The 21,666-nt window shown below is 50.1% G+C and overlaps 1 protein-coding gene across 1 annotated transcript in view; it reads right to left on the minus strand.

Annotated features, from left to right (window-relative positions):
- The window catches only part of hapln4 (hyaluronan and proteoglycan link protein 4), a 34,418-nt gene extending 14,673 nt beyond the window's left edge, over positions 1–19,745 (minus strand). Inside the window, exons 1-3 of the mRNA XM_038776585.1 lie at positions 19,586–19,745; positions 17,679–17,822; positions 6,808–6,918 (exon numbers count right to left, since the gene is read on the minus strand). Of these exons, the coding sequence (XP_038632513.1) occupies positions 6,808–6,918; positions 17,679–17,822; positions 19,586–19,745 (415 nt within the window). The remainder of the gene's footprint in view (positions 1–6,807; positions 6,919–17,678; positions 17,823–19,585) is intronic.
- Positions 19,746–21,666: the final 1,921 nt, after the last annotated feature.

The following is a 21,666-nucleotide window of genomic DNA, read 5'->3' on the forward strand; positions in this document are numbered from 1 at the left end:
GTACTGGGGCTGTGGTGAGCTTCACGTTCAGCTCAAGCCACTCCCCTTGATGTGCGGGAAGCCACTGGAACACTGTCGACTTTTTTACGAGATGCCGGAGGGCTGTGGTGTGGGATGCCATGTTGGGAATGAATTTCCCGAGAAAATTCACCATCCTGAGGAAACGGAGGACTGTCTTTTTGTCCTCTGGGGTCTTCATGGTATTGATTGCCAGCACCTTGTCAGCATCAGGTTGCACACCCTGCTGTGAATCGTGGTCACCCAGAAACTTAATAGCGGACCTATGAAATGAGCATTTGGCCCTGTTGAGCTGGAGGCCGTTTTCATGTATCCTCTGGAAAACTTGTTTGAGGCGCGCGATGTGATCTTCGGGCAACGTGGATCAGATGATCACGTCGTCCACATAGATTCGCACCCCCTCAATGCCCTCCATCATTTGCTCCATTATGCGAGAAATACTTCAGAAGCCGATATGGTACCAAAAGACATGCGGTTGTAGCAATACCTGCCGAACGGACTGTTAACCGTGCACAGCTTCTGACTGGACTCGTCCAGCTGTATCTGCCAGAACCCACGGGAGGCGTCCCGCTTGGTAAAGAATTTGGCATGAGCCATCTCACAGGTTAACTCTTCACGCTTTGGGATTGGGTAGTGCTCGCGCATGATGTTGTGATTCAGGTCTTTGGGATCAATGCAAATGCAGAGTTCACCAGAGGGCTTCTTGACGCAGAGCGTGGAGCAAAGGTTCCGTGACCTTTGAGATGATACCCTGGTCTTCGAGCTCTCATAGCTGCATTTTCAGATGTTCCTTCAGAGGGGCTGGCACCCGGCGTGGTGCATGGATGACTGGGATGGCATTCGGTTTGAGCAATATCTTGGAACGATATGGGAGTGTGCCCATTCCATCAAACACATTGTGGTATTGCGTGAGAATGTCGTCTATCTCCGCCTGGAGATTTACATTGGGCGAGGCAGTCGCCGGTGTCGAGGACATGGCATGGACGGCTGGACCAGATTTAGGAGTTTGCTTGCACGAGCATTGAGCAGGGATGCCTCGTCAGGCCGCACGATCTCGAATTGTAACGTCACTTTGATTGCCTTGTGAGATACATCTAGCTGACACGATCCACTGGCAGCTATGGCATTGCCATTGTAGTCAAGAAGCTGGCAGGCTGGTGGAAGAATGCTAGGTTGGTCTCGGATGCTATCAAGGTCCGACTGTGATATGAGGTTTGCAGATGCGCCAGTGTCCAATTTAAATCGGATGTGGGACTGGTTAACCGTGACAACAGCACACCACTAGTCGTCAGGATCCACAGTGAGGATTGAAAGGCGGTTTGCAGGCACGGTGGAGGCCAGCTCGTGCGTGATGATTATGCCCACCTGATATGGAGACTCGAGGTAGTCAGCATCGGGATCCGTTGGGCTGTCAGGATCCGAATCCTGCATGCCTTGTTGTACGCAGCGGTACGTCTGCGCCGCAGCTGGGATCGCTGGCTGTTGGTCAGTGGAGTGGACCTGCAGAAGGCCGCGTAATGCCCAGGCTTTCCACACTGTAGACATCGCCTTCCTTTGGCTGGACAGTGCCGCTTTAAATGGGCGAAGCCACAATTTGGGCACGTTATGACGCTGACGTCAGCACGTTCCGTGCGCCATCGCGCATGCGCAGTGCGGTCGGCCGCCTTTCGCACATGCGCACCGGGGTCTTCGGCCCCATTGTCCACCCGATCGTTGCACGCATGTGTAGGGACCCGGGAAAAGCGCACAAAACGGCCACTCTCCTCGATGTTCAGGCCTTGCATTTTTGCGATGGCCTGCACCCTTTCTGCCTCGTGGGAGGCCAGTTTTGCATTTTCTGCTGCCCTGATGCAGGAGTAACGATTTCTGGCATGTTCATGGACAACACACGTTTCGATAGCGACGGAGAGGGTCAACTGTTTGATTTTGAGGAGCTGCTCCTGCAGGGAGTTGGACTGGACCCCGAAAATGATCTGATCCCGGATCATGGAATCAGCCGTCGAGTCATAATTACATGACTGCGCTAGGATGCGGAGATGGGTCAAGAAGGACTGAAAAGGTTCATCCTTACCCGGAAGCCTCTGTTGGAAGATGTACCGTTCAAAGCTCTCATTCACCTCAATGTCGCAGTGGTTGTCGAATTTCAGCAGAACCGTCTTGAACTTCATCTTGTCTTCGCCATCGGCAAACGTGAGTGAGTTAGAGATGTGGATGGCGTGATCCCCCACGGTCGACAGGAACAGCGTGATCTTTCGGGCATCTGATGCAGCTCAAGGTCGGAGGCCTCGATATACAGGAGGAACTTCTGTTTGAAGACTTTCCAGTTGGCGCCGAGGTTGCCGGAGATCCGGAGTTGCGGAGGAGGTTGGATCTTTTCCATGCCGCTAGATGGCTGCGAGCTGGTCGTTGCAGATTCACTGGAGGTAGGTTCATTAGAGTTAATAGCAGCCTGGTACCGTGATGTGTTATCTGTGTTGGTCTAACATCGACTGCATCTGGATGCAGTAAAACGAGAAACAGGCTTCTGACACAGGAGATGGTCCAACACTTTTTTTGAACCTGTTGATTGCTGTACATAATCTGCTGTGGGTTGACACTCTATTAACCTAACTGATAACCTCCTACTGGCTTGACCAGACTATGATGTGGAGATGCCGGCGTTGACCAAACTAGCTCTCTATCACATGGTGATGATGTTCATTGGCCTTTGTACTGCAACAATCTCCCTGGCCATGTCCTGTGAGAGAGGGAGAGCCTTAATGCCTTGTGGGCTTTATATTGGTGGTGATTGGTTGTTCTGTGTCGTGTGTGTTCATTGGTTATCCTATGTGTCAATCACTGCCTGCCTGCATCTCATGATATATATTAGTAGATGTTATGACACCCATCACTCCGCTATTGAATTGGTTAGGTTGCATTCTATTCGCAGGTGAATAATGAGCGGGCAGGCCATTCAACCCCTCAAGCCTGTTCTATCACCCAATCCGATCTCAGATCATGTCTGACCTGTATCTCAACCCCATTTACCTTCTTTTGTTCCAGATCCCTTAATATTTTTGCCCAATAAAGACCCTATTACTCTCAGGCTAGAAAATGTCATTTGCCATTCCCCCAGGCACCTGGAGTCCTTTGAACGGAAGAGTACATTCTGGGATCACCAAACTCCAATTTTAAAGTTCTGCCCCCTTTTTCTGGGCACTCCCCCACCAGATGAAATAGTGGCCGGAATTTTACGGCCGTTGTGGTGCACTGTTCCCGCCGGCAGAGCATCCCTGTCCACGGGCATCCCAGCAGCCAAGGGCGGCTTCAATGGGAAATGCCATTGACATGCGGCGGAATTACAGAATCCCGCTGCCAGGGAACGTCAGGCTGCTCAGAAACACGGGACTGGGGAGGGAGCGGGGAATCCAGCCCAGTGTCTCCCTCTCTGGTCTTTGAATCCTTTATACACAATAAACACCTTGTGCAGATCGCGTGGATCTCATTGTCTGAAAGCTGAATTATTTCCGCTGGCTGGGAGGTCTAGCGGGCTTGGTCAACATGTTTTGGGCCTGACCTTTCAGGAGTGGAATTAGGAAACACTACGACCAGGATTCTCCGATCACCCCACCACCGTTGCCAGCGAGGATGGGGGGTTTGGAGCTGAGCCATTGACCGCAGCGGGGCCGGACAAGTCCGCCAGTGTGAAGGGACGGAGGATTGCATCCTTCAATGTGCCAAGGGTGGTTAGAGTTTGGAACTCTTGGAGGGGCTGAATGGCTGTTACGTTCCTGATCTCAAGGGGTATTACTGGTTTATAGGGTGTAGATTTGTGTGCGAGTTGGAGGACTATTCAAATGGAAGGGGTAGCTGAATCCTGCCCTCAGTCAACATCTCCACACTCGACAGCAATCATAGGTAGGAACCCTGGGATGATTCACTGAATGGCAGCACTCTCCCACCCCCAACCCCTACCCCCCGTCCCGCAGTCACCCAGCCCAGAGACAGTGGGAGCAATTGTACATCAAGAAAATGTTTCCGCTTGTGGGGGCGCCCAAAACTAGAAGTCATAAATCTAAGATAGTCACTGCTACAGGGAGTGATTAAGTACAGAAGCACTTCAGGGGAAGATAGATAAACACATAGAACATAGAACAAATGGCTAGCACTGTGGCTTCACAGCGCCAGGGTCCCAGGTTCGATCCCCCGCTGGGTCACTGTCTGTGTGGAGTCTGCACGTTCTCCCCGTGTCTGTGTGGGTTTCCTCCGGGTTTCCTCCCACAGTCCAAAGACGTGCAGGTTAGGTGGATTGGCCATGATAAATTGCCCTTCGTGTCCAAAAGGTTGGGAGGGGTTATTGGGCTACGGGGATAGGGTGGAAGTGAGGGCTTAAGCGGGTCGGTGCAGACTCGATGGGCCGAATGGCCTCCTTCTGCACTGTATGTTCTGTGTTCTAGGAGGGAGAAAAGAATACAAGGATATACCGACAGGGTGATATGAAGAGCAACGGGAAGGGACACATTTGGACCATAAATACCAGGATGGAGGATTTGGGCTAAGTGGCCTATTTCTGTGCTATGGCTGTGGCTGTGGTGTTATCACTGGACTAATGATCCATAGAGACCGGGGGGATCTTTGGGGATCCTGTTGAAGTCTCACCATGATAGATGGTGAAATTCAAATTCTATAAAAAGACGGATTTAAAAATCTAATAACTATCATGGGCTGGATTGCTTGCTGCCAGTTCCTGATAGAACATAGAATAGAACAGTACAGCACAGAACAGGCCCTTCGGCCCTCGATGTTGTGCCGAACAATGATCACCCTACTTAAACCCACGTAACCCGTATACCCATAACCCAACAATCCCCCCATTAACCTTACACTACGGGCAATTTAGCATGGCCAATCCACCTAACCCTGATGTCGTAGAGAATCCAGCGTTGGACAGAAAATGGGACCTGCGATAGGCGGGATGGAGGCAGATGAATACGATTTACCAATTTGCACCCTATTAACGGGCTGGACACCGGCTTCTCCAAGCCCATTGACATTCTGGGTCCTCTGGGCTGGGATTCAGGTGGGTCGGAATCAGTGCAGGTATTTCCCAGCGTAGCCCTGGTGTGGTGGGACAAGGGGGAAACTCCTTTAGGGAGTTGCCCCCAAAGTTCATCGGAGGGCCATCCTGCAATGCAAATCCTGCCCACTCCACTCCCACCAGACCCCCGTCCCCCACAAGAGACTACACATAAGGGCGACCCCCATCAGAAACCCCCCCCCTCATAAGAGAGGCCCCACACATGACCCCCTCATCTGGTTCACTGATGTCCTTTGGGGAAGGAAATCTGCCATCCTTACCTGGTCTGGCTCACGTGTGACTCCAGATCCACAGCAACGTGGTTGACGCCCTCTGAAATGGCCTATAAAGCCACCCAGTTCAAAGACAATTAGGGATGGGCAATAAATGCTGGCCTAGTTAGCAATGCCCACAACCCAAGAATAAATTAAAAAACATTCTGTATAAGTCCAAATAGGTGTGTTGCTCATCCCCAATTTTAACCGCTCCACCACTGGGGGGACCATGTCTTCAGCTGCCTGACCCTAGGCTCTGAAATTGTCCTTAAACCTCGCCACCTCTCTGCCTTTCTCTCCTGTAAGGTGCTCAGGACCTGACCTAATACCCCCTTTTGTGTCTCGATGTTGCATGTTGTCTACACCGCTCCTATGAAGCGCTTTGGGACATTTAAGTATATTAGATACAAGTTGTTAATACCTCGGCGTTGTGATCAGTGGCCATATCCAACCAATTATCAACGCTGGCGTTTCACTCTGGACTTTCCTTCAGAAAGTCCTGAGCGATTCCCTTACCTGCCTGGGGCTGGCAGGGCCCCGGAGTGCTCCTCGCAGCTCTGGCTGCGGATACGGGGCCCCGCACTTCCGGTTGGGAGTCCGCGCGTGCGCACGGCGGCGCCATGCGACATGGTGGACACGCATCGCGGAGCGATATCAAAAATGTAGCCCCCCCCCGCGGGTCCATGCCGCCCGATCGCTCCCCTGGCTGTCCATCAGGCCCCCCTGGTGATCAACCCCCCCCCCCCCCCCCCCCACCAGGGAGGTGGGAACTCGGCCAGTTTTGCACAGAGAATCGTGGGGGGGGGGGGGGGGGGGCTCTGCTAATGACTCCCTACCCGCGCTGCGTAGATCGCGAGCGACTCCCGAGTGATTCTCCGGGGACCGGAGAATCGCTTCTGCGGCGCCAGTCCCAATTTCCTCGTAAACGGCCATTCTCCACCCCCGCGCCGAACGTGATTTTGGCGGGGGAGGGTCGGAGAATCCAGCCCAGGATCCTTCTGATCTTATAACCAGGTCCTTATCACACAGAGTGATGTGACCATCAATTCACTCGAGACACGAGAGGAAGTAAACTGTGGCTTTAATAGACTTACAACTGAGCCTGCCTGCGACCAGAAGAACTGAGGGCAGACTCACAAGACTGCAGCACTTTATACTTCCAGTAGTGGGAGGGGCCATGGCTAGAGCTATGGGTGGAGCCAAGGGTGGAGCCCTGTACAAGCTCCTCATCTCCCCCTGTGGGCAGAGCCGCGCAACGGCTCACAGACTGAGCCCACAGGGACACAGTGATACACAGTGTGAATTATGCATTATACATTCACCACACAAGAGTGATGCATTTCAACACTGCGGTATCAGAGGGAGAACTGGAGAGATCACACCTCCCCCCCCCAACCCTCCCTCGCACAATGCCATGTGGAAGTCACAAACCCTTGCGAGCTGGGTTTCCCATCTCACCTGACACGTGCACACTCTGCTTGGTTCCAATGTCATTGTTCAGGGAGAGACAGTCGGAATGAGAAGCATCAGGAGGATAGAGCTGCGGCAGAGGGACTTTCTCAGACAGAGCTGAAGAGACAAACAGACATTTTAATTTGAAACGATGAAAATCCCACACGCCATGACTCGGAAACACACCTGAGCACATGGATTCCCACGTGTGTCAGGCCGTGTGTCAAGAGTTGTGATAGAATTGAAAATTAAGGAATCTAATAACTGAAAATGTGTAGGATTAAAAGAGAGCAAACTATTTTTAAATGGGGATCGGTTTGGAGGACAGGTTGGCTGAGGTGAAGGAACTCAGGTCTTTGATATGGAAAAACTGTAAACAGATGTTACCGAAGGCTAGTGGATAACAATAGGGCATAACATTTCGGGAGTTAAAGCAACGACGTTAAAAGTTTAAGAGAAGATTGTGGTAGTATGGCTAGGGAGATCACATTACCTTAGAACCAGGCTGCCATTGGTACAGCAGTCCCGCTGCCCATTGGCCCAGGTAAGTCATGTGCCTCTCTGCCAATTGGCTGTGGCTAGTCATGTGACTCCCCGCCGATTGGCCAAGAGGATGGTTATAAAAGCTCGTACCATGCGGCAGTCAGCCTTTCCTTGTACAACCACTGCAGGGCTCACATCTAGCTTATTAAAGCCTAATATTTGGATCCTCACTACGACCGTATCAGATTGATGGTACATCAAGGATGAGGGTGAACTTCAAACTTACACTCAAAAAGGGTGAGCTCATGTCGGAACTGTCACTAAGAGGGACCTCAAAGACAGGTAGTTCCGAAAAGAAAAGATCAAAAGGAAAAGCAATATCAGTGGTAAAGTTCACCCTCTACAGAGAGCTGGTCCAAGATCACAGCCACACACAGCAGGAAGCTGGGTTCACTCGGATACCAGCGGGTGTCTGCAGAAATTCTGTTAGAACAGCCATTTTAGTCTCCATTCTAAGCCAGAAGCAACCCACAAGAGATATTGGTGCCGAGTGCGGTAATTATTGCTGGATTTTGTTCATACCTTAAAACCCATGGGATGTTGTTTGGGAAGGTTTCAATCTGATGTTAGGAAAGCAGAGGGATTAGGGTGGCACGGTGGCATAGTGGTTAGCATTGTTGCCTCACGGCGCCAAGGACCCGGGTTCGATCCCGGCCCCGGGTCACTGTCCATGTGGCGTTTACACATTCTCCCCCCCCTGTCTGCATGGGCCTCACCTCACAACCCAAAGATGTGCAGGGTAGGTGGATTGGCCACGCTAAAATTGCCCCTTAATTGGAAACAAAATTAATTGGATACTGTAAATTTGGAGGGATTTGGTACTGGGTCAATTTAAATGTATGTGTACGGACATTAGCGTAGTTAAGTATATATATTTTAGTTGCCTTTCTTGCTGTCTGTTCTACTGTTTAATAAATATTTATTTTGCTTAATTGTTACAAAAGGACTCGAACATCCTTTCTGGGTCCTCACGTCTTTCTTCACAATATACCAAGTTGAAAAAAATGCAGTTGGGAATCGGCATTCCAAATTTCCCTTCTGGGTTTTGGAATACCCTGGACAAGCATTTAACATCAGCTGCCTCCTCAATCCATGGGAAGCTCTCTGCCAGGCAGCAAACCCAGCACTTGATGCCCAAAGCACTGGCAGCACGGCTGGTGCGCCTACCAGTTTTAAAGAATAAAAGCGATTAAACTGCAGTGTAATGGTAATATCACTAGACTGGTAAGCGAAAGACCTAGACCCTGGGGGCACAGGGTCAAATCCCACCATAGCAACCGGTGTAGTTCAAATTTAATTAATAAAATCTGAAATGAAAAGCTAGTGTCTGTGATGTTCGCCACGAGCTCTCGCTGATAATTGCAAAAACCAGTCCGGTTTACTAATGCCTTTTTGAGAAGGAAATCTGCCAGGCAGGGGCAGTTAGGGATGGGCAACAAATGCCGGCCTTGCTAGCGGAAGGCCACATCCCATGAATGAATAAAAAAGCCTGAGGCCAGGATTCCCCCGTGGAGGATGTGGCGAGCCAGTCGAATCTCTGTTTGCTTCGGTGCGACTGCAAGGTCCCTCCGGCAGTAGGGGCAAGGAAATCCCGCTCTGTTTCCCTGGAACATTCAAAGATTCTGTTAATAACTCATTTCAGTTTATTTTAAACAGAGCTTAACTTCAGGGATGTAATGAATTGACTGGATTGGATAGCAGAGGTCTATAGAACCACGACAGTGCAGAAGGAGGCCATTCGGCCCATCGTGTCTGCACCGAGCCTGCCCTATCCCCGTAACCCCACTCCCCTGCCCTATCCCCGTAACCTGCACATCTTTGGACTGTGGGAGGAAACCTGAGCGTCCGGAGGAGACCCAAGCAGACGCGCAGAGAAAGTGCATACTCCACACAGCCAGTCACCCCCGGCCAGAATTGAAGCTGAGTCACAGTGCTAACCACTGTGCCTACATTTCTTGTGTTTGGGCGTGGAGGGAGTATTTTTTCGTTTTTTTAATTCTTTCGTGGGATGTGGGCAAGGCCCTTGAATGAAGGGTTATAGGACCGCCTCAGAGGGCAGCTCAGCGTCAACCACATTTCGGTGGGCCTGGAGCCTCATGTAGGCCAGACCAGGTAAGGATGGCAGATTTCCTTCCCATGGAGGGTGCCCATTTCACAGCCTGGCAACCTGCACATCCCTCTGCTTCCAGACACCCCCCAGGAAAGAACATAAAGACCCAAGAGAGCACAGCTCAGATAAAGGCTCATACTTACATGTGTAATTGAGAATCATAAAACAGATGGTTCCAGTGAGAAATTTGGACAAATTTCCCAAGTGTTTGCCATTCAAACATTTTCAATCCAATTTGTTAACATTCCACAGCTTCTAGTCCCCTTGATCTTCTCTATTCGAGTTGTCAAGCACAGAATGCTCCTTGAAATCTGTGTTGGCAGCTTCTAATTATTTTTATTTAATCTTGAGATTTAATAATTTCATCTTTAATTAAAGATTTCAATACTTTCCCTACCACAGAAGTTAAATGCACCGGTCTGTAATTATCTGGCTGTCCTTTCTCTCTTTTTGAACTTGGTTATTGCATTGGCCTCTCTCCAAACCCTTCGGGATTCCCCCCCCCCCCCCCTCAGTACCATCCTGGAATATCATTTCCACAGCATCTGCAGTTTCTTCCACCATTGTCCCTCCTGATCTATTCAATCAGGACCCCAGCAGCTTGTCTGGCTTAAAGAACTCCCGGAATACCTTCCTTTTCACCTGCCCAGTCACTAAGCTCGAGAATTGATTTGACCTCTTCACCTCCAGACTGTTCAGACCTCAATCCAATTGGAAATATCCTCCCTTCCTCCTCTAGTCCTCTGCCATCTCTACACTCCTTCAATTCCGCTTCCTATTGCAGTGATCTCTACATTTCAACATACATGATGAATGTATGTAAAAGTAGTACAGTCATTTCAACACTAGATGTCTCACTACCAGATGGTATAAAAGAGACTTTCCCGCTCTTTCTGAGAGTGTGCTTCAGGAGAGTGAACAGACAAGACATGGAATAGCAAGAGAGAGACAAGTTGTAAGTGATTTAATTATTACATTGTATAGTTAGTTGGTTATCTTTATTGTATTTTATTTCTTTTACTAGTTGAGTATTAAGTACAAAGGACTCACAAATATTATTTATTTTACTCGTTAAATTAGTTCATCTTTAAAGGACCGTTGTTCATTTCATCAAGTTGGCTGTTCAAAGAGTATATATATATATATATATTACGTAAGGTAATATAACACCTATCACTCCGCCATTGATGGTTGTGCCTTCAGCTGTCGAGGCCCTAACCTCTGGTATTCCCTCCTTGAATCTCTCTGTCTTGTTTCCTCCCTCTCATAAGACGGGGAATAGTCTCAAGTCGTGATCATTTAGGACTGAGATGAAGAGGAATTTCTTCACTGAGGAGGTTGTGAATCCCTGGGGTTTTTTTGTACCCCAGAGCATTGTGGGTGCTCCATCATTTGCTGTATTCCAGGCTGAGTGAGATTTTTGGTTCCTCAGGGAAACAAGGGGTATGGGGAGCAGGTAGGATAAACACAGTGGTCAGGCACTAGTAATTCTGTGGTGACAAAGTCACCTCTTGACTCCCAGGACACTATCCACCATCTACAAGAGTATTTGTGATGGAATACTCTCCACATGCCTGGATAAGTAGGGCTCGAACAATACTTAAAGTACTTAACACCACCCAATACCATAGAACCTTAAAAAGGTTACAGCATGGAAGGAGGCCATTCAGCCCATCCTGTCCACACCAGCCCGAGGACACCAAGGTGCCCTTTCTAATTCCACCTTCCTGCACGTAAGACCTGCAGCTTACAGCACCGAGGGTACTTTTAAAAAGAGTTTAGGGTCTCTGCCTCCACCAGCAACTCGAGCAGCGAATTCCAAACTCCCACTATCCTTCGCTTAAAAAGGTTCCCTCTCATGTTCCCTCTACATCTTCTGCCTCTTATCTTGAATCTATGTCCCCTGGTTCTAGAATTCTCCACCAAGGGAAATATTTGTATCCTGTCCACCCTTTCTATCCCTGGCAACATTCTTGTAAACCTCTTGTGCCCTCTCTCCAGAGCAATAACATCCTTCCTATAATGTGGTGACCAATAGACAAAAGCAGCCCACTCAATCATCCACCCCATCCACCATCTGGATGGGCTGGTTTAGCTCACAAGGCTAAATCGCTGGCTTACCAAGCAGGCCAGCAGCACGGTTCGATTCCCGTACCAGCCTCCCCGGACAGGCGCCGGAATGTGGCGACTAGGGGCTTTTCACGGTAACTTCATTGAAGCCTACTCGTGACAATAAGCGATTTTCATTTTTTCATTTTCATCTTAAACACTCACTTCCTCCATCATCAGCACACAGTGACAGCAGCGCACCATATAAAAGATGTACTGCCGCAACTTCGTCAAGGCTCCTTCGATAGTACCTTCCAAACCCATGACTTCTACCACCGAGAAAGACAAGGGTAACAGACACATGGAACAGCACCACCTACAAATTCTCCTCCCCTCCAATTGGCACACCACCCTGACACGAATCCATATCCATGTCGCAAGGTGAAAATCCTGAAATCCCAACTGCTCCCCATATCCCTTGATTCTCTGAGAGACCAAAAGTCTATCTCAGCCTGGAATATATTCAATGACGGAGCATCAACACTGCTCTCGAGTGGACAGTTCCAAAGATTCACGACGCTCTGAGTGAAGAACGTGATAGAGCCCTGACGGCACTGTGGGTGTGCCTACGCCACGTAGATCGCCGTGGTTCAAGAAGACGGCTCACCGCCCACCTTCTCGACATCCTAAGGATGAATTTTTAAAATGTGGAGATGCGCTTGTCTGTCTGTCCATCTATCCACCCATACATTTAACTCCTGCCTGTCTGTTCCGTAGCTGAGTCAGAAGGAATTAGCTCAATTGGCTGAGCAGCTGCAGAGTGTGGCCAACAGCGTGGGTTCAACTCCCGCGCAGGCTAAGGTTATTCACGAAGGCCCCGCCGTCTCCCCTTTGCCTGAGGTGTGGTGAACCTCAGGTTAAATCACCCCAATTCAGCTCCCATCCAACCTCCCTCCCCTGACAGGAAAGCAGTCTACGGTCACGTGGGACTATGGTGACTTTTACTTATGTAAGTACTTGAAACGTTAACTCTGTTCCTCCATCCACAGATGCTGTCAGACCTGCTGAGTTTATCCAGCATTTTCTATTTTGCTTACCTATCTTCTTTGCATATGTGGCTCAATATTTAATTTTGTCTGATCGCGCTTCTGCGAAGCACCCTCGGATACATCACTGTGAAAGGCGCTATATAAATTCAAGTTACTGTTGTTGGAAATTTACAAATTACCTTTTAAAAAACACAGTTTCTGTTTAGCACTCTGCAATGTTATTTCTCCACGGCGCTTATGGGGACATCAGCGCGATTCTGGAGATTACCATCTCAAAACTGCTTGTGCTTTCAACCTGAAGGATTTTTGGATAAAAGAAAGAAGTGAAATCTGAGCAAAAATCACACTTGCTGTGGGTGCTGGGAGGAGTTAACAGGCCTGACACAGCCTGGGGAGAGAGAAACACAGAGTTAATGCTTCAGGTCGATGTCCCTTCATCAGAACTCATTGAAACCAGATCTTGTTTTAGTTAATGCAAAACATAAATACAGATGCAAAATCTGGGCTCCCCAGATGTTGCTTTCTCACCCAACTGGTTTTTCTGGCTCCACAATCTGGTTTAAATTTAATGACTATAAGTCTGTGTGTGTGTGCGCGTGCGCGCACATGCATGCACACACCCACACGCAGGCATGTGTGTTTTTGTATGCACATGTATGTGTGTGTGTGGATGTATGCGTGTATGAATGCTTGTGAATATACATGTGTGTGACTGCTTGTGCGTGCATTCATGTGTGTGCATGCATGCTTGTGTATGAGTTAGTGCGCGTTTGTGTGGATGTTTATGCATGTGCGGGTGTCTGTGTGTATGCTTGCATTATTGTGCACATATATACCTATGAGTTTGTGCATGTGCCCACATATGAGCATCTATGTATGTTTGAGCATGAATCTGTTTGTGTGTACATGTGTTACATGTGCATCTGTGTGGGTATATATTTGTGTGATTGCCCATATGTGAGCATGTGCTTGAACACGTGTGTGTATGTGCGTGTGCGTGTCTCCCGGAGGATTTCTAGAACTGGTTGGCTCTCTCAGGTACACAAGTAGCTATGTGGTTCCGAGACACCAACATGTCACAGTGGCTTTAAAGATCCCACAGATACTCTTGCCTTACCTCGAGGATAAATTAATATGTCAGTCAACTTACAAGACACCTCAATCTCTCATAAGGTAGAGAACCTATTTTCTCGAGTGAAACACTTTCTGATTGGCAGCGCTCCTTATGAATGAAGGGAAGACGGGATAATCGCAGGGAACATTGGGACGGCCTGTTGACACATCCCACCCTCCCAGCTTGGCGGATCAGATTGAACGGTACAAGCGGCAGTTCAAGTCACACACAGAGGTTGGAAGTGCTCACAACAGGCACACTTTCTGCTTTCAGTCTTCACTCCCAGGTGGGCAATGAAGAGAAGATGGTGCTATTTTAAAAAATGGAGGGGAGGTCTCCCGAGTGTGCTGGGCAATATTTATCCCTCAATCAGCGTCACAAAGAGATTATCTAATCGCTATCAGCGAGGCGAGGAGGAGGCGATGGCCAATGGCCGTCGAGGGGAGCAACAGAGGGACTCTCTACCTCCAGGCCAGGGCTGAGGAGGGTGGGTGGGCAACCAATCAAAAAAAACAGAGGCCACCAGGTCTCATAACCAGCAGCCAGGCAGCCAGCCAGGAGCACACGCAGTCGTCGAGGGTCGAGGCTTTGAGGGCCGAACACTCGAGTGAGAGGTGAGCAGACCAACAGTCGAGAGGTGCGAAGAAGGCCAGGCAAGCGGCGGCATCGTGCCTCGGGGAACCAGGGAGCTATGGGCAGCGGGAATGGGGCGACTCGTCCAGAGGCCAGCCAGGCAGGACTGAGAGTGAGAGGGCTGGGCTGGGCAGAGCAACGGGACTGGGTGGCGAGGGTGAAATTCTGGGTTTCTGTGCTTTGCAAGGTGTTACTGAGGGTGGACGGGGTCAGGATGGTATTGATGTCATTCGTGCTGTGGCTCAACATCATTGTGGGTGGGGTTCTGTGTCATTGGGGCGGGGCTGAATGTAAATGGAGCAGGGCTTAACGTCATTGGCGGAGGGTCTCAATGCCATTTGGGTCTGGCCGCCACGTCACTAGGGGTATGGGGTGTGACGTGGGTCCACAACAAAGAGAGGGGGGCCCATGGGGGGGGGGGGGGTTGGGCCAGAGAATTATAGAGACACAGGTCCTTTCTTTTTTCTAATGTGGATAAACCCGCTGCCTGCGGGTTAACACCTTCATTGCCTGAATGGTGCAGATCAAATAGAGGCTGCAGGAGCCCGCTAACTACCAGTAAAATTGGCAACGCTGTTTCCTGTTAATAACCCTGACGCCTCAACAAAGGACATGTGAAGCACGAGGTTCAATAAAAGCTGTAACAGAATTATTGTGGTGGTGGGGGGGGGGGGGGGGGGGGGGGGGGGCGGGTGGTGTTGCACAGGAACAATTCAGTCAATTTATGGATGAAAAGCAAAGTTTTAAAATCCATAACTGCACATCAGCTCAGGCTTGAGAGACTGAGAGCCCACCCAGTCACAATGCAGTGAGGCTCAGTTTTGATGTCTCATCGGTCTCCCTGCTGGTTAGGTATGGGTGTAAAATAGGGACTAACGCTGGTGCTAAAGCTTTGAACTCTCTGCCTAACATGAACTTCAGACACAGTTGAATTTTCCTGGAAAGGAGATTTTTCTCAAGTTGCTACACTACTTGAAACAAAGAGTTGGCATTTATGAAGCACATTTCATGACCGCAGGGAATTCGAAAGTGCTTTGAAAGCCAGTGAAGTACATGTTATTTGAAATGCGGTCACTTGTCCTGATGTGTGAAACAGAACAGCAGCCAATTTGCACACAGCAAGATCCCGCAGGCAGCAATCTGATGTTTATTTCCAACGATTTTGTTTGGGAGCCGAGTATTAGGCAGGACACCAGAGAGAAAGCTCCCCTGTTCCTCTTCACAGCAGGATCTTCAACATTCACCTGAGGGGGCAGACAGGGCCTCAGTTCAACGGCTCGGTCGGACGACAGCCCCTCTGTCAATGCAGCAGTTCCCTGCGTGTTGCACTGGGATGTGGGCCTGGATTGTGTGATCGAGTATCTCAAATTGGGCATGGACCTACAATCTTTCTGACTCTACCCATAAAGCCCCATGAGGGGGTAGGGTGGTGTTGGGAGGGGTGGGTGGGGGAGGGGTGGCAGGGTGCAGAATGAAGGAAAGTCGAGGAAGGGGAGACAAAATCAGTAGTTTAAGGGCCTGGCACATGAAGGTTGAAGTGGGACTCAGTACAGTGCAGCCTATACGGTGAAGTAAGAGAACCTTTGACCCACAGCTAGGGAGTCAATGCAGCGTTAGACAGAGCCCAGTGTAGGAGCAAGCATGGAGACAGCTCCTTACACATATCGTGTCTGGTAGTTAGCTTGGAACTACTTCCTGCTGTACCACCTAAGACTACAAATATCTTAATAAGACCTATCGAACTACGCCGCCAGCACTTTACAGCATCTCCTTTCATTTGCTCCACTAAAGGCCCCTCTGGCTCTGACTGGGCCTTTTCCATTTGTGGCTGGGCCTCCATTCGCCACCTGCCCACAGCGAGACTCAGCACTTCACTGCCACCGGAGTAATAGCTTTGTCAGAATGGCTGATCCCATAGCTTGTCCTTTTATACCCCGTGTCCTCCCCACCCGCACCGGCCACTCTTTGGGAAGGTTTGTAGCCTCCCCGTTGCCATCTTCTCACCCAGCGGCAATCGTATGTCAAGCGCCATGTCCCTATCCCCCCCTCCCGCCCCCCCACAAAGACATTCGGATGAGGCCCCCATGAGCAGGGGCTGATCTTAGATCAATGGGGAGGGCACAGGCGGTCCAACCACAAATGCAAAAGGGTGGGGGGGGGGGGGGCAGGTTATAGCCAAAGCTACAACCACCACTCCCAGTCCCGCGATCTCTCTTGTAAGAGGTGAATGGGCTGGACCATGGAGAGGGCTCGACGGTCTAGATAGTATTCCGGAGCACCCGTGCAGACCAGGCAGGCTCCAGGCCCGGTTCTCACTCTGCATTGAATTGCCTGATCACAGGCGGCACGGTAGCATTGTGGATAGCACAATTGCTTCACAGCTCCAGGGTCCCAGGTTCGATTCCCAGCTTGGGTCACTGTCTGTGCAGAGTCTGCACATCCTCCCCGTGTGTGCGTGGGTTTCCTCCGGGTGCTCCGGTTTCCTCCCACAGTCCAAAGATGTGCAGGTTAGGTGGATTGGTTGTGCTAAATTGCCCTTAGTGTCCAAAATTGCCCTTAGTGTTGGGTGGGGTTACTGGGTTATGGGGATAGGGTGGAGGTGTGGACTTTGGGTAAGGTGCTCTTTCCAAGAGCCGGTGCAGAGTCGATGGGCCAAATGGCCTCCTTCTGCACTGTAAATTCTATGATAATTCTATGATAACCAGGATGGGCAGTACTGGGCATGGAGGGGAAGGGGCAGGGAATGGGGCAATAGGGGTCTGCTTCAACTGTCCTGGAATAAAGGGGAAGGGGACATAAAATCTGGTATGGGGTCACCCGATCTGATACTGGTGCATTCTAGCTGGCAAGGGTGAACGAGATGAAATACGGTGTTGGGGGGGGTTGGGGGTGGGGGGGAAGGCCTGGGGCCTGTTACGGGGTTGGTGCGTTGGCAGGAGGATGTGATCCAACTCACAATAACCACCCCACAGTCAAATAGGGTGCGAGTATTATTCGACATTGCACACAGTGGAACTGACCCTGGGGCAGGGGGCAGAGGGAGAGGGGGGGGGGGGGGGAGAATGTCTGCAGAACAATACATCCAGCGAGAACCTGCCCACCTCCGGGAATGGGAGGGAGAGAGAAAGCCAAAAACCAATTAAACAGAAAATAGAAATGGGAACAAGCCAGTGCTGGAATAAACAGCACAAAGAGAGTCAGCATCTCAAGCGAGCGCCCAGCAACACTTTAGTGTAGGAATGCAGAGCGAGGTGCTCTTTGAGAAGCACTGCAGTATCTTCCCATGCAGCTTGTCAAGGTTATTATTACTGCGCCCTCTCAGATGATTAATGCACCAAAACGGTCCCACAGACTGTAAATATAGACAGTGTCAACTTACCATTTCCCCTACTAACTGCAAACACAGGAACACAGGAGAACAGCAGGTTACACACAGCAGAACTAAATTGAACTGAAACACCGGGCAGACTGGATATGTTGTTTAAGAGGAGATGGGCTATCTCTCTTGCCTCTCTGTCTCTTTCTCATTCACACTCTCCCTCTCTGTCTCGATCGACTGCACAGTGAAACGCTGACGTGAAATCAAAGGTCTAACCGGAACTTTTCTCACTGTCAGCAAGCCAGCCTGGCCAATGTGGGAGAAACAAAACTCATTATCAAAACGTAAAGTGGTGCAGTGTGGAGGGGAGAGGGGGCAGTGACAGGGGAAGGGAGCCAGGCAGATACAGAACTCAATTTATGCTCAGGATTGTTATAGCTGAGGTCAGCTGAACAGCCTGACCATGACAACATGTAGGAATAAGGAAAGATTAGAGTCATTCAGAGTGTGTTACAGAGTCAGTCACAGGCACCAATTGCAGCTTCCTCTGCTGTGTTGTCCCGAATTGTGGGCGCAATCCAATGAAAAGGTTTCTATAAGCGTAGAAGCGAGGGGGAAATGCCACGAGCTTCCTGGTTCACAGCCTGGCGAGGCCGTAATTCAACCTTAATTGGTGCACTTAAGGAGACCCCACGTCGCAAATCACGCCGCGCCAGCCGATTCGCCGGGCCCGTGTTCACCAGCCCCCCCGAAACCTTCACACACCCCCTCAGAGTAACCACCCCCACATCCACCAAGCCCCATCAGCAGACCCCCAAACTAGGTGTTGCTTTTACTTAATTGCTCTGTTTTAATAACCTTTGCTCCAGAGTCGCCTGGTATCTTTATGATACCACCACGAGGTTCAAAGTCAAGTGCTGATCAATAACTCAATACACCAGTTAGTAAGTTTCAAATCAAAACACATTTATTATACACAGTCAATCACTACTCGTGCATAAAGCTCTACTTACTAGACTATCACTAACACTAAAGGCCTATACTTAGCTTTGGAATGGCCCACCAGGTCAGAGGAACAATGGCCTTTGTTCGGGTCTGAATCTGCTGGCTTCAAGCTGGTATGGACTAGTAGCTAGGAGTGTCTATCTCATAGCGTGCGTTGACTGGAGACTTACTTGGTTGGTGCAGCTGCTAGGCAGGTCTCTCCTTGCTGAGAGTCACGGTCAAGAGTTCTTTGAGAGCTGCCAAAAAGAACAAACTGAACTTGGGGACTCTAATTTATAGTCCCCAGGGGTTTCGCGCCCATGGGGGCGGAACCCCGGGCCTGGTCCCAATTAATTGGACCATGTCTCGATCGGTTCTATCGATTTCTCCAATACTGGAGCTGTTCCCTGATCGCTGGGCGGTTCCTATGTGTCCGTTGGCCTGCCTTTGTCCTGGCTCCCGCTGGCGCCGGGGAGTCTGGTTTGGTCCTGATCGCTTCAATGTATCTAATTGTTCCTGGGGATTGCTCATTAATATGTAGATGGCTATTGGTTTCGGTTCTGTCTGGGTTCTGCAAGTCTTAATACACAGGAAACCTTGCACCTGCTTGTTTTCCTGTGCCTGGCCGATTTTCCCTATATTCTTAGCGGGCATCCATTTTGGAATCGGGAAGTGGCCACCCCAGGTGGCTACACTACCCCACCTCCAGCCCCGCTGGCCAAGGCCAAAATCCAGTCGTGAGGCAGAAAAGGACTCCAATGTATTCGTCTGGACACCACCTTTCATACCCTGGGGACACCCCCGAAAACCTACCAGGGACTGAAACACTTTTTTGAAGTACAGTCACTGTTGCAATGTACAAAACCCGGCAGCCAATCGACACACAACAAGACCCCACAAACAACGATAAAATATATGGCCCGATAATCTTCTTTAGTCATAGAGTCTCGGAGTTTGACGGTGCAGAAACAGGCCCTTTGTACCTGTGCTGGCCACCAAGCACCTGTTTATTCCAATCCCATTTTCCAGCACTTGGACAGAGCCCTGAATGCTGCGGCCTCTCAAGTGCTCATCGAAACGCTTCTTAAATGTTGAGCGTTCCTGCCTTTGTCGCCCTTTCAGGCGTGAGTTCCAGACTCCCATCACACTCTGGGCAAAGACGTTTTTCCTCAAATTCCCTCGCAATCTCCCGCTCCTTACCTTAAATCTATACCTCTGGTTATTGACCACTCAATGAGGGGTGAGGGGGGGGGGGGGGGGGGGAGTTTCTTACTATCCCGGTCCCTCATAATTTTGTACATTTTGTGATGGTGGGTATGTCATAATATGCACCCATGCACATCATGAGGTTAGCAGCACGGTAGCATTGTGGATAGCACAATCGCTTCACAGCTCCAGGGTCCCAGGTTCGATTCCGGCTTGGGTCACTGTCTGTGTGGAGTCTGCACATCCTCCCCGTGTGTGCGTGGGTTTCCTCCGGGTGCTCCGGTTTCCACCCACAGTCCAAAGATGTGCAGGTTAGGTGGATTGCCCATGATTACATAGATTACATAGAATTTACAGTGCAGAAGGAGGCCATTCGGCCCATCGAGTCTGCACCGGCTCTTGGAAAGAGCGTCCTACCCAAGGTTAACATCTCCACCCAATCCCCATAACCCAGTAAACCCACCCAACACTAAGGGCAATTTTGGACACTAAGGGCAATTTAGCAAGGCCAATCCACCTTACCTGCACATCTTTGGACTGTGGGAGGAAACTGGAGCACCCGGAGGAAACCCACGCATACATAGGGAGGATGTGCAGACACCGCACATAAATTGCCCTTAGTGTCCAAAATTGCCCTTGGTGTTGGGTGGGGTTGCTGGGTTGTGGGGATAGGGTGGAGGTGTTAACTTTGGGTGGAGTACTCTTTCCAGGGGCCGGTGCAGACTCGATGGGCCGAATGGGCTCCTTCTGCACTGTAAATTCTATTCTATTCTAAGACAGACAGTGACAGACACACAGGTGAGCCAATCAACATACAGAACACCAGAGGGGGGCTTCCAACTATAAAACACACAAGGCATCAGCACTCTGCCTCTTTCCACTGGTGACAACTGTAGTGACAGTCAGGGTGTACAAATTATTCAACACCTTCTACATGTGGATCAGAGCTAGCCTGGTCTAGATAGTTAATGTTAGTTTACTTAGAGTAGTAGAGAGTCAACCCACAGGCAGCTGTGTGCTTCATTACTGAAGTTCAATAAATCTTATTGAACCAACGCCTGTGTTTGGTGTGTGCTTGATCATTTCACGTTGCAGTCCGTGTTACCCCAGGGTGAATAACACGACAGGGTAAGCAATAAATATTGGCCTGGACACTGGGGCGATCTCCCCGCTGTTCATCTTTAGATAGTCCCACGGGATCTCCGAGCAGCCGAGAGGACAGATGATGCCTCGGGTTCATGCCTCATCTGAAAGGGGACAGCTCAGATAGTGCGGCACACCCACTGTACTGGCACTGGGAGTCGCAATCATTAATGACTTAATGAGGAGGAAGGCTGGGAAGGGTGACGGTAATGGATGGGGAGGGCTATTAATGACAAATCTGTAATCAGTGGGTGATAAAGTAGCGCCATTACTCTCTGTGCCAGCCTTGGCATGGTGGCAGTAAGCAAGAGGCATCAGCTGGCATCCTGAACTCTGCAAGTGAATGAAACTTAAACGTGTCGGGGGCCATTCCCTGAGCCTCGGCGATTAAATTACATCCCTGCCCCCCCCCCCCACCCCCGCTTCCCACCCAGAACCTCCTCTAATCCATATGGATGTCTCAGAGAACCATCACTGTTAACAGCTTGGCTAGTGCAACATTAATTGAAGACAGCGAGAAGCCATTCGCTGGCCGCCACTGCAGGGGGGAAACAAAGAAAGCTATTTACAAGCAATTTCGGTGTAGTTCTGGCAGATCAGATTTCTTTCTGCCCCCCCCCCCACCCCCACCCCCTCTCTCCACCCCTGGAGATGACGGATGGCGGTTCTGGAGTTTGCAGCAGCCTGTGCAGTAACTCACCCACTGCAAACATCA

Source organism: Scyliorhinus canicula, chromosome 18, assembly GCF_902713615.1.
Source record: "Scyliorhinus canicula chromosome 18, sScyCan1.1, whole genome shotgun sequence".
Lineage (NCBI taxonomy): Eukaryota > Metazoa > Chordata > Chondrichthyes > Carcharhiniformes > Scyliorhinidae > Scyliorhinus > Scyliorhinus canicula.